Source organism: Amblyomma americanum, chromosome 11 (genome assembly GCF_052857255.1).
Source record: "Amblyomma americanum isolate KBUSLIRL-KWMA chromosome 11, ASM5285725v1, whole genome shotgun sequence".
Classification (NCBI taxonomy): Eukaryota; Metazoa; Arthropoda; class Arachnida; order Ixodida; family Ixodidae; genus Amblyomma; species Amblyomma americanum.
In genome coordinates, this window is record NC_135507.1 from 71785489 (window position 1) to 71798729 (window position 13241).

At 48.7% G+C, this 13241-nt stretch overlaps 1 protein-coding gene across 1 annotated transcript in view; it reads left to right on the forward strand.

The window, feature by feature from the left end:
• Positions 1-260: 260 nt before the first annotated feature.
• The window catches only part of Fim (plastin-2 fimbrin), a 47062-nt gene continuing 34081 nt past the window's right edge, over positions 261-13241 (forward strand). The window contains exon 1 of the mRNA XM_077643255.1: positions 261-497. Coding sequence (XP_077499381.1) covers positions 426-497 — 72 coding nt within the window. The 5' untranslated portion in view covers positions 261-425. The remainder of the gene's footprint in view (positions 498-13241) is intronic.

Here is a 13241-nt window from a genome sequence, read left to right on the forward strand (position 1 = left end):
GAGCCGAGCACCTGAGGATCGCTTACCCGGTTGGCCAACAGCCATCTTTCCCCCAACGCGCGAGAGGTCACGCTACGCGAGCGCCGTTCCCTCCTCGCGTCCCCGTTTCGAAACGCGCGAAGACCCACCACCGCATGGCCATCGACATCCGCGGAGCGCGCTGCGTGACGTCACCTTCTCCGCGCGAACGTCAGGCTACCGGTGAAAGTTACGTCACGGAGTGATTCACGGCCGTGAGGTGGCGCCGCGCTCGGAGTGGCGCGCCTGTGCGCGTTCGCTTGTGCGCTCCGACTCTGCGTGCGTGTGCGGAGTGGTGTGTCTGTGTGTGCCACGGACGGCGGCGGCTTCGTCGGGAGGCGTGTGGTGTGCGTGGCGCGAGAGCCGGCGCCCTGTCAGCGGAGAGATTACATACCCGACGCGAAGGCATGGCGGGTACGCGGCAATCGCTGATCCTGACGGACGAGCAACGCGACGAGCTCGGCGGACAGTTCGACACGGTGAGTGGTGGCCGGCGCGTCGAAAGCGCGCGCGCGCTGTGCTCGGGCGCGGCCGCCCAAAACAGGTGGTCGCGCCTGCTTTCTTGGGCGCGCTTGTCCCCTTCGTGAAGAAGAGGAGGAGGTTGGGAGGGCAGCGAGGAGCCGCATTCTTTCGCCGTGGGGCCACGCGGCCGCCGATCCCCCTCCACGTCCGCCTCTTAAAAACCCCCCGCCTATCTCCTTCTCGATACCGTCTTCGGCCGCGGCGAGCCAGTAGTGGCCCCGGCCAGTCGCGGTCCCCCGCGTGCACGTTGTCGCGCCGTCGTGGGCTTTGGCCGGAAAAGCCCCGCCGGACGCCCGGCGCTGCATTCTCTCCGCCTCCGGTCCAAAGGCACCGTGGCTTCCTCTGCTGTGCGGCTGTCGCGCTTGTGTCGGTCGGGCGTGTTTTCCACTTTCCGGGATACCGGCGGCGACCGCCACTACGCGAGTCTTTGCAACACCCTCTAAATACTTTCTTCAGGCCTCTCCAGGCCCTCCTTTCCACACGCGCTACGTCACGCCAAGTGTCCGGTCAGGCTGCTCACCAAGCGCGGCTCCGCTCCGCTCGGTTGTCTCCCTCGATGTGCTCGCGCTTGCCCGGGCAAGCACAGACACGAACGCAGTCTTGCAGTGAGCGTCTAGCTGCTGCTTGAGTCTTTCAGCCTGGCGTTGGGTGCATTTCCGTTCGCTCCTCGCACGGCTGTGTCTGTTTCGTGTGGCCGTTTCTTGTGTGGCGTGCGTACCTGTGCTAGCGCACGAATGGGAAACTGATTGCCTGCCGTGTAGCGAGTGCAACTTCGTGAAACATGGGCCGGTGCTGTGTTCCCGGGTGCCGCGGGAACTACCAGAATGGTCCCAAAGTACGTGTTTATTGCTTCCCAAGAGACGAAGTACGAAGAAAAGCCTGGTTGCGAGCCATTCCACGGAAGGATTTCACACCTACAGAGCATTCGAGGGTAAGACTCTGAAATATTGCTTAATAGGCGCTGGTAATTATCTTAGTTGTGAGCTGTCGCTCCCGGAAAGGCATGCTGTCTTTGTAGGCAATGATATCACTTCTTACACTTATGTATGAATTGTCCAGGAAGCATTTAGTTCTGTGGATGTGCATAAGGCTTGTGTAAAAGCTGTGTAAATATGTAAAAGCTGTTCACTATTCAGACTCTTTTTACTTAGTGTTTTAGGCAATGGAGAGTCATGGCGAATGGCCTTGCTTCATTTTCTCGTGCAGGTGTGTGAACTGCACTTCCACGCAGGCGACTTCATTACGACGTTGTCACACCAAGATGAACTGACAGGGAAAATAATAGAGGTGAAGCGTGACAGGCTACAGTTGAAGATTGATGCTGCGCCTTCTGTTTTTCCAAACTGCCCAAAATACTTGTCCTCAACGCCTGGACGGAGTGAATCGCCAGAGACGAAAAAAGCAAGAAGGGAAAACGCTGCTTTGCAGGAGGCTATGAGGAAGTCACTTCAGTCTAATGAGCTTGAACAGAAAAGAAACAAAGTTTCATCTTACGAGGAGTTCAAATCTAAGTTGCCTGGAATCTGCAACACGAAATTCTGGACCGTTTCTGTCGATGAGCAGTGCGTTAGGTTCCTTCTCATCGAGAATGATCCTTCACCTAATGTGAAATGCGCCTTGGTAGTTCTCCCTGATCTGTCACTTTCTGTTTTCTTGAATGGAGTGAAGCTTCTGTCGCTTCCTTCAGGCAGGATTCTGCCAGCTCAAGTATGCGACACCTCCAGCCTGTCCTTGCTGCTAGAAGAACTCGAGATAGGCTTGCATAATATACCTGAGGTGACGAAAGAGTCGAAACATACTAAAGTATTGCAGTTTGTCGGTTCACTGCTTGCAGACCTCATTGAGGACAGTGATACGACGAAAGAACAGTCTTCTTTGCTGAAATTTCTGGTTGAGCAGATAGAGCTTCTCCTCGCGAAACAGCATGTGTATAGCGCAGAGCTGCTGGTATTCGCCAGTATTTTGAATTCAATTTCTCCTCACGCATATCACTTCACAAGAGCTGCATCAAGAATCATTCTGCCCCATCCTTCCACACTGCGCCGTGTTTGCTCAAATTACAAAGCTGACCCTCTTGTGGAGCAAAATCAACCGCACTGTCTCTCCTACATCCGAGAACGAGTCAAATCAATGAAAGACCACGAGAAGACAGTGACCCTGATGATCGATGAGATCCACATAAAACCATACTTCGACTACAAAGGGGGCACAATAGTAGGATCGTCGGTTCATTCAACGGAACCAGCAACAACAGCCCATGTGTTCATGGTACAATCACTCCTTTCTGCAAACAAGGACGTCATTCACATATTACCTGTGAGCAAACTGAGCGCAGAAATTTTGCACGAGCATGCTAAGAACATAATCATTAATGTTGAGAAAATGGGGCTCAAAATTATCGCTGTGATAACGGACAACAATGCTCTGAACCGCAAGATGATGTCGTTATTTGCTACAAGTCCTCAGGTGAGCATTGTCTATCCCCATCCAGCCGATAACGCTCGCCCTCTTTTCTACGTGGTCGATCCTGTGCATCTCTTGAAGTGCATTAGGAACAATTGGATTAACCAGAAAAACCCTGGAACATGCCTCTATTTCCCTGAAATGGACTTGAGTGGAGCAATGCCCGAAGGGCCTCCTCGTATGAAAGCTGCTTCTTTCGCAGCTGTGCGGCAGCTTTATTCTTCAGAGAAGACGTCGCTTGTGAAGGCTGCTTACAGACTGAACGCAAAAGCCGTGAATCCAACCTCAATGGAGCGGCAAAATGTAAAGCTCGCTCTCGACGTCATTAATCAGTTTGTTTCAAATGCCCTCAGGACACATGGTTCCGCGTTCAAGATTCCTCAAGCTGAGTCGACTGCTCTTTTCATTGACGTTATCCTCACATGGTGGCAAATAGTCAATGTTAAGACCCCTTGCAAAGGCCAGAGGCTAAGGGACAGCATGCAAGACCCTGTAAGGTCTGTTGATGACACACAGTTAGCTTTCCTGAGCGGCGTTGTGGACTGGTTGGACGCTTGGGCAAGAATAAACATCACCAGTGGCTCGCTGACGAAAGAGACTCACAGTGCTTTGCGACTGACATGCTATTCTCTGGTAGAACTCTCGCGCTACTGCTTAGAAGAACTTCACTTCAAGTACGTACTGCTGGGCAAATTTCAGACGGATGCGCTAGAAGACCGGTTCGGCCGTTACCGCCAGCTGGCAGGATCACAGTACCACATTTCCGTGCGTCAGCTCTACGAATGTGAGAAGAAGCTTCGTCTTCAAAAACTTTTGACATTTCCACGCGAGGAAACAGAGTTTGAAGACGTAAGTGAGGATCTTGTCCCATGCAACTTTTCTGTGGCTGTCAGCGACGACGATATTACACACGCCCACTCTGACATGGATGCTATTGTCTACATTGCAGGATACGCTGCTCATGCTGCTTTAAAGAAGCTTTCATGTTCTGCTTGCTTCAGCACATTGGTGATTGAAAATCGAGAGATCGAAGCGGAAAATACTGCCATGATAGCTAACCTGTCGAGAGGAGGGCTGAAGTTTCCCCAGCCATGCACAGTTCACATGGTACTGATGACTAAACTAGTTGCAGAGAAGTTGTCTTTTGGAGCAACCGCGGAAGATTTTCTCTCCTGTAGAAATCAACGTGGTGTCGTGATTTCACAGACGATTTCCCTCCTGGACGAACACGACATTGAGACATGTGAAAATGGCCACACTGCACAAACTCTCCTGCGCTTGGTAGTACGCGTTGCAACCAACGTTGTTCTAAACAACTTTTGCAAACTAAGAAATGATGCCATACAAGACAATGCGCAGCAGAAGGCCGCAGCCCGGAAAGCAGCAACGCTTAAGAAGAAGTAAGTTTTATTCCCAAGCAATAAAAATGCTTTGCGCACACTTCATTGCTGGTGTCTCGTCGTTTTTTATTGTAAGGGTCAGATTAGCTGTACAAATACTCAACAGCGCAACATTATTGTGAGTGTCATTATTGCTGTGTGTGAAAGCTTTAAGCAAAACACAATACAGAATAAAACTAACACAATGCGCAGTAGACGGTGTTTTTTTTTTCAATGTTCACGAACTTCTACTTTAACAACTAGACGCATGTGCGGTCTGTGCGGATGGATTTTACCGCACGGCAGACATCATGTACGTGATAGAACCTAATAATTAGATGATTAATTGAAATTAACTAATCAATTTTTTATTATAATGACCAATAATGCGAAATTGGCGGCCGTATGCTAAATTGTTTATTATAAAAAACTGTATTAGCAGCTCGAACTTTCTTGACAATAAGGTGTTCTGCAATAAAAAAAATATATAAAGCAGATAAAATGATAGCCTAAGGCGCGCACAAACTAGCGAATTTCTTTTCTGCAGCAACGACAAAAATGAAAATGAAGGAATCACTTATAAGGCAGCTACGTACGGCAGTACCCGAATAGTGCAGACGGGCGCGGCGCGCTGAAATCGCGGAGCGCGGGGCCTGCACGGTCCCTTGGCGTGACGTCACGCGGCCGGTGGAGAGGCCTTAGCATTGAGAGGGTGTTGGTCTTTGCCCCTTTCAAGCTTCCCTCTTCCTCTCGCTGTGTGGGCGCCGAAAATGCGTGGAACGCTTTCGGCGCTTTGCGTCACCTGTCGGCGCCTCGAGCAGACTGCGTCGTCGCTTTCGAATGCGTGGACGGACCGTGCTGTGTGGCGCGTGAAATGCCGCGTGTCTGCGCTGAGGGTGGAGTGACCGCGGTTGATGCTGGGACAGGTGTTTTAAGTCTGCTCGCGGGTTAAAAGGTATGTTGGCGTACGTATCGAAAGGAGCGTTAAACGGATTGCCCTGACGCCGCAATATGGGGCGGGGCAAAAAAATGAGTGAGAGGCACGTTGGCCTTGTTGCGTCGTAATCCCTTTACGCGCTAGTGGCGGCCAGTAGGAGGAGGTAGTTAATGTGGTTATGCTCGGCGAACGATTTGCCCAACGGCGCTATAGCGAAAGGCCCGTAAAGACACGCAAGCACATAACAGTCCCCTCGTTTCTAGCATATAGTCTCGGCGCTGGAAAAGCGATTAGTATTCAGAGATTTCTCGGATGATCAAGCTGGTTTATGAATGTGCGATTTGCATGAAGTTTGTTTTACTCTTGCTTAGAATAAAAGGGAGATAAGAAATCGTATTCGAGGAAGCTGTTCATTTCAGAGCTCCCTGTTACTCGTTTAAGTGAAGGAAATTACTGTTTGCAAAAATACAAAGCAGTGATCCTTCGGGTGCTGGCTTCCACTTGGTGCGCTCCGGCTGTGGGAAATTCTGCAGTAGGAATGACAACGAAATTAATCATCTGTAGGCGTCATATAAGTCTGTCGATCCTGAGGCAGCACGATCGCAAAAAGCCTGCTACCGTATTACAAACGCATTATTCCCCGCACTCGTACTTTGGGCTCTCACGGTAGGAATAGTACGGCTTGAAATATTGATGCGTGTGCGAACGATGCATATTTTACGGTTGTAGCGAGTTTATTTTAGATATGTGCTGCAGTGCTCAGTCCAGGATTACATTCAGACATCGCTGTTTTCGCCATTGTCATAAGCTTCGACATCGCTATTGAATGTGTCGCTGGTTTATTAATCAAGCTTGTTGCCATTGACACTTCTTGAGGGCCTTTGAACAGAACCATGGCCTTAAGAATTGACCTTCGCGCTTTAGGGCTTCATCAACAGAACAGTAAGTCTAACAGTGGCAACTGCGGATGGTACAGGATCAGTTGCGCGCTGCCATGAAATTGAACCCATCTCCCCCCACGCACAAAATCGGCGTATAACCTATCTTCCTCGTTTTTCTATACCCTTTCTTCTATATTCGGTGTAGATAATACGCGCGAAAATACAGTATATCGTACGCTGCTCGGTGGCAGATGTCCTACACAACATTTTGTGGGGTATTACTGTCGCGTGTCAAAATCACGTCGTTGAAAGCGCTTTAGCTTCACCCACCCAGGGCGTAGCAGCTGTGGTATAATTTGGCGAAGCCCTTGAATACAACGCTGCATTAGATCTTTTGTGCCGCTTAATGTTGTGCATTTTCAAAGCACTGCAAGTATGGCAAATAGCTAGACGCAGAGGCATGCATGTTCATCGAAATTTAGCGGCCTCTCTTGTCGTCTGTGTTCAACTATCATCGGGTGAACAGACGAGCAGGTGATACGGGGTTCAGGCCCTTCGGTTCTCACCAAAAACGCAGCATCCTCATGCAAAATATTTTCAGCTGGGTCAAAAACGAAAGGCACCTTTTTCTGTGGAATTTAAAGTTCGAGAAACGGTTTCCCTAATGTTTCATGTAGGGGTGCATGTGTATTGTCAAGAAACAAAGAAATTAATACTGCCGTAATCACCCCCCCCTCCTTCCCTCCCTCGTGATGCCATTCTGTGAATTCGACAATCTGCTCTCTTAAATTGGGTTCTTAGCGAATGCAAGTTTTAGGATTCCCGTGGGATCACGCAGCTAAGAGCAGTGCTTTGTCAAAAAATAGAACATGAATAATACTCGATTTGTGGGAAAAAAAATGTTTGACTTTAGAAAATTCGAAAGCTCTTGTCTATAAATTGGCAATAGCTGCGGAGGCTACTTAACGCAGACGTTCCGCGGCAGTACTGATATCCGTAAGCCTGCACATATGATGTCCGCTTGAGTTGAACGGGGCGACCGTTTCTTGTCGAAACACACGTTATAGCCCACCGATACCACTTCTGTTCTGCTTTTGTGCTAGACGTAATTGAGCAGCGAGCACACCTCCCTTCTCTGCCTCTCTCCCGTCGAGCCAGCTGTGCAGTTGGGGAAGGGGGTATGTGACTCACGCCTGCCGGTCGTTATCACGCCTGTCGTCGTGTCGCACGTTATCTCGTGTTGTTGCCTATCTCGCGTACCAGCTGCCCAACATTGAAGTTTCGGCTTGACAGGGACGTGCTACTGTGCATGCACACCAAATATCCGGCTGGCCCGTTCTATACCTACGAGCCAGCGCACTTCACGAACTTTGTTGCTGCGAAAGCAGTCATACGCTCACCAACGCCGACCAAGGATCTTCAGCCTTTGGCTACCAACAGCGGCGCCACGTTAAGTTAATCGCATCCATATCCACGACAGGGAGTCGAACCCGCGGCGGCGCGAACCGATCAGCTTCGCTGGTCACTGCACGAGATCACTGTGCCATCGCCGCAGCCGATCACGCCTCGTGTTAGACTGCAACACACTCTTGCGCTGTGCATTGCACATCGTCGTCTGCGTAAACTTCTGTCTGCGATGACAACAGATCAGACCAGCGTAACCTCGATCAGAGCTTGACCTGAGTCTAATATCGTCGCCAAACGTGCTGAAAACCCATCAAAGCAAACCATGATCCAGTCACACTGAACACATGCTTTCGCACATCTGCTTGGTTCAAATACGTTCAAACCCTACCAATTTGTTCATATTCTTATTACCGTCCAAGTCGCCCGTCAAGGCACTACACAGCACGCCGGAGATAACCAAGCAGCGGTGAATTCGTGTCGTAAAAGTAACACGATGCATGTCACGCGGTCTGACAAAAAACCAAAAGGTGTTGCTCTATAACAGCGGAGGAATACAAGAACAAACAAAATACAGGGGAAACGCGGGAGTCAAGCAAAACAAAAACTATACAAATGAAACCTGCGGATGGGTAAGAATTGTGCAGAACGTGCTGAGTTTGACACAGGGACAAACGCGCAGAATTCTCGTTGATCATATGCGAGTTGAGTGCCGCCCCACGGCGCCCGTCTAATAAAATATTGAGCTACAATTGCTCCAAAATTTGGAGCTTAGCGTATTGTCACGTATTGCGACGTTCAGGTGAACTGTCTGAAGTGGTTTTGGGCATAGATCTGCCGAAGAAAGACGCGTTGCAGCACACAGCGAAAGCTAAGCTCACATGTGGCGGCCACACTGCAGACGTCTATCAACCAGAAGCTGACCGGAGATTCACGCCCAGTTTTAATTCGTAGTTTTGTTGCAGATAAGATTGCAGAAGTGTTGTGCGCCCCTGTTGTGATAAAAAACTCGGTCATCTTTTATGCTGGCGATCTCAATACCGTTGTAGGGACAAAAATTGTTGTGGGACTCTAATAAGAATGAAAAATAAAGTCTCCCTGTCCGTACCACTAATTATAATTGGCTTATCTCCTGCCCCCGTTGCAGGGGCAGAAATCATTGTGGGACTGTAAAAAGATTGAAAAATAGTGTCCCTGCCCATGCTACCTTTGCATGGACAAAAATTGTTCTCGACTATAAAAACAAATAAAAATAAAGTGTCCCTGCCCGTGCCACTGGGTATAACGGGCTAGTTGCATGGACAAAAATTGTGGGGCAATTAAAAGAACGAAAAATAAATTGTCCCTGCCCGTGCCACTAAAGTCGCATAGACAAAAATTATTGTGGGACGATAAAAAGAACGAAAAATAAAATGTCCCTGCCCATACCACTAAGTATAACGGGCTGAATGGATAGTGGCAATCACGCTTGCGACATTTGTGAGATCTCCCCGGGCGAACCGAGATTTTTTCATCAGTTCCGGATAGGCACTTGAGAACCGACGATTGTCGAGGCGCAGGTCACCGCGGTGGCTCAGTGGTTATGGAGCTCGGCTGCTGGCCCGAAAGACGCGGGTTCGATCCCGGACGCGGCGGTCGAACTTCGGTGGAGGCGAAATTCAAGAGGCCCGTGTACTGTGCGATGTCAGTGCACGTTAAAGAACCACAGGTGGCCGAAATTTCCGGAGCCCTTCACTACGCCATCCCTCATAGCCTGAGTCGCTTTGGGACGTTAAACCCCCATAAACCATGAACCAATTGCCGAGGCGCAAACACTTCAGATTCTTGGACGAGTCGTCTATCTGTGAATTGTAGAACTGTCCGTGATCCCACCTTTAGTTGCAATACCGTTCCTGTCTGCAGTCTCGTGACTGGCTGCGCGATCAACGATCAGACACCAAGTAGCCCATGCTACTTACTATATTGGGTGTAAAGACTGTTAAGTGTTACAGCGTGGCATAGCGCACGAGGCGGAAATGTATTCGTTCCCAGCGGCCTGTATGCACGAATGGTTGTTAATGGAGACTTCGCTCTTCTCAGCCCAAGATAACGCATCCTCACACTCCATACAACGCACTCGTAACATGCTGCGACAATGTTTTGGGTATGAGCACGTGCGCAGGATAGCAACGCTGAATATGAATAAGGCAAACATCGCCGGGGCTTTCGAGTGGACAGCTCAGCACTCGAATGAGGAGTACGGCGCTGATTGTTCTGTGCCTGCAGTGCTCCAAAATTGCGATACGCCATCGTGACACAGACGCTTCTCTCTGATAACGCCGACGGCGTGTACTCGAACCGTCTTTGTCTTTCTTTTCCTCTTATGATCCCGCACTATTCTTTCATTGTCTCGACACGGCGTCTGAGCTCTGTGGGGTGACACGAGAGATTGCTGGCACTTTTCAAATGCGTAATGGCCCGATTTCCTGTGAAGACTTCCTTTTTGCTTCCACTTTGTAGACACGAACCGAAGCGCTCTCCTTTTAGGGGGCTGTTTCGAGCAATGATTAAAGGCGGCAGGTGTCGCCATGTTTAATCTAAGCAAGCAAAGCGCACTTTGCTTAGTTCCTGCTTATATGAGATGGTGTTGAGGTAGCAGGTTCTGGGAAATTGTAATGGGACAATGACATGAGGTTGTTCTATTCTGGCTGTTTGTCCTGTAATAGTTTGTAGAAGGCGCGTCTTGATCCAGGGCTGCCTATTTAATGCAGGAAGATAGCCCCTTGGAGAATTTTTTTATACAATCCACAGACAGTTTATTACAGACTGTTGAAATTTTACTAAGGGCTGACGACACCTACAGCGCTGACGCAAACGCGTGTCAAAGTGAAAAGGTGATTTCGTTTCGCTAATAATACAGCTTGGCTCAACCTCGGCTTGGCTTAACTTGAAGCCTGTTTGCTTAGCCAACAAATTGGTGAGAGAACGGAGCCAGGCGGGCGGCTTCTCTTGCGCTAAGTGCCGCCTGAAACTCTCCGACGGAAGTAGTATCGACAGTGACGTGAAAGATAGCGTTACTATTCGCGTTGGGAGGCTTTGAATGCAGTACGACAGCCCCACAAAACATGCTTTTCTCGCTCTTTAAAAGTTTGCGTCACGTCTTACGCACAGTGGACGGGGCTTAGTCGCTGAACAGTTTCTCAAAGCGAATTTTGTGGGTGAGTGTTTAGAGTTCCTTTAACGATGTCTGCATGTAGTCGAGATGGAGGAACTAATCTTGACAGCATGGTGCTCATTTGCTGACCCGAAAGACGCGGTTTCGATAGCCGCCGCGGAGTCGTCAAAATCATCCGGAGGTCGCCACTACGACGTTCCTTATAGCCTGATTTGCTTTGTACGTTAATACCCCTAAAACGTTAATGCCTACAGCAATGGGAGTTTTTTTACGACGTAAGAAGCTCCTCAAACATTTGGTCTACAGCACATAACGCGGGGCTGCTCAGTATGTGGGTCTTCTGTCAATTTAGATCCATCCAAGGGCAAACGCATCGCCCTCTGATATTTGCTGTATGTGTGTGCCTTTTGAAGTGTCATCATCATCATCATCAGCCTGACTACACCCACTGCAGTGCAAAGGCCTCTCCCATGTCTCTCCAATAAACCCTGTCATTTGCCAGGTGCACCCACCCTATGCTTGCAAGCTTCTTAATACTGTGCTCTTAAAGCGCTTAAAATAATAGTACTTTATTGCGCCAAATGTTTAAAAAAAGTACAGAAAATCCGGCCTGCCGGAATTCCCGGTTCGAACCCGACCGCGGCGGCTGCGTTTTTAAAACGCTAAGGCGCCCGTGTGCTGTGCGATGTCAGTGCACGTTAAAAATCCCCAGGTGGTCGAAATTATTCCGGAGCCCTCCACTACGGCACCTTCTTCCTTTCGTCTTTCACTCCCTCTCTTATCTCTTCCCTTACGGCGCGGTTCAGGTGTCCAACGATATATGAGACAGATACTGCGCCATTTCCTTTCCCAAAAAACAAAAAAAAAACGAAAAAAAAGCCTCATAGGACTTGAGTGGCAGAGCCCGACAGGCAGCGGAACCGCGCAAAACATATCCATAGGCACAAACGCACATTAAAAAATTACAGAATATCAAATTAGTACAAAGGCAAAATAAAAATAGACAGGAAACCAAAATGGCATAAAAATACCTGAAATCCGTTCAAAAAATACAGCAGTTACAAGGTGAAATCATGATTTACCTTGACAGGTGGTAAAGCACATGTACAACGTCGAAAACCACTAATTAGTGTGTCGCAGCATCTTTTTTAGTTTATATTTAGTTTTTGACCGGCGAACACTTAGAGGTAACCTGTTAAAGTAAAAGGGAACGTAATAATCTCTTACTCGCTTTCCGTATCTTGTGCACCGTCGTGGAATACAAAAAGGTTCCTTCGGTCGAAGAGACCGTGTGGGAACATACGGATTCATATAGTCATCACACCAAAAATGTTTCAGGACAATCGTTTTCATCAAAAGGCGATCGAAATCTGGTAACTAAAAATACATTGAATACATCAGAGTGAAGGCCTAAGTCATAGCCAATGTTTTTTAACAAAGATCGTAGGAGAGAATTGATCCTATACTTCCAGCGAACCGCACAGTCACTATAAACCGTTATGCCATACCGCAGTGCGCTATACCGAAGAGCGTTTACAATAACTTTGCGTATTGAAAGCGGCATGTAGTACCTAATGTTGTAAACCACACAGGAGACGGTTCTGAGCTTTTTACAGACGTGGGATAAGTGGTCATTCCATGAAAGAGCACTATCGAAGTATGCTCCTAGGTACTTCGCTGTAGTTGTATAGCTCAGGGGTACACAATGACATTGCGAACAATCAGATCCGTGCAAGAACAGCTGGTGGTTTAACTCTAATTTCTTCATTGGGCTCTGAAAGCATATAAGTTGAGTATTAGAGCTGTTAACTTTGTTGTACCCCACTGCGCCTATCCTTGCCTTTCCGCTAGTGCCTTGAGCACCCGCCCTATGTGCTGGAGGGGCATTGTTCGATCCCCAGTGTCGCCGGGTGCGGACTGTTCCTTTCATTAGGTACACAAGTTTTCCTCTGACCTGGTGCTCGGCTTCCTTTCTGGGGTGTATACCGTCTTTGTTCAAAGTAAACAAGCAACGGGATTTGTGTCTTAGGTATAGCACTAGGGACATATATAGGCCGTGTATAGCAATTAAGGGAACTCTTGTGCTTTAAATCTGTGTAAGTTAAGGAGATCCCTCGTCCTCACCTCTCGAGGACTCTTTTCGTCTTCAGGGGTGTTTCCATAGCTCCATTGTGTGGTTGAGAAGCAAACACTGTTGCTGGGTAATTTTTTGGCAGAGGTGGTTACTTCTAGAAAAGAACAGGCCAGGCTCGCAAACTATGATGTCCTTGACCAAGCTGCTCTTGGGCTATTACAGCCGAGTTACCACCTTCGTAGTTCTGAGCAGCCCGTAACAGCTCGTTCTCCTCACAGCACCCAATTCGTCACTCAATACAAAACCCTGGCACGCCTGCTGTGTGCGTAACCACGGTCCTGGCTGGGTGCACTTCTCAATGCTAATTTCGGCCCAAACGTCAATTCGTCTTTTCCCTCTGTAGTTTAAT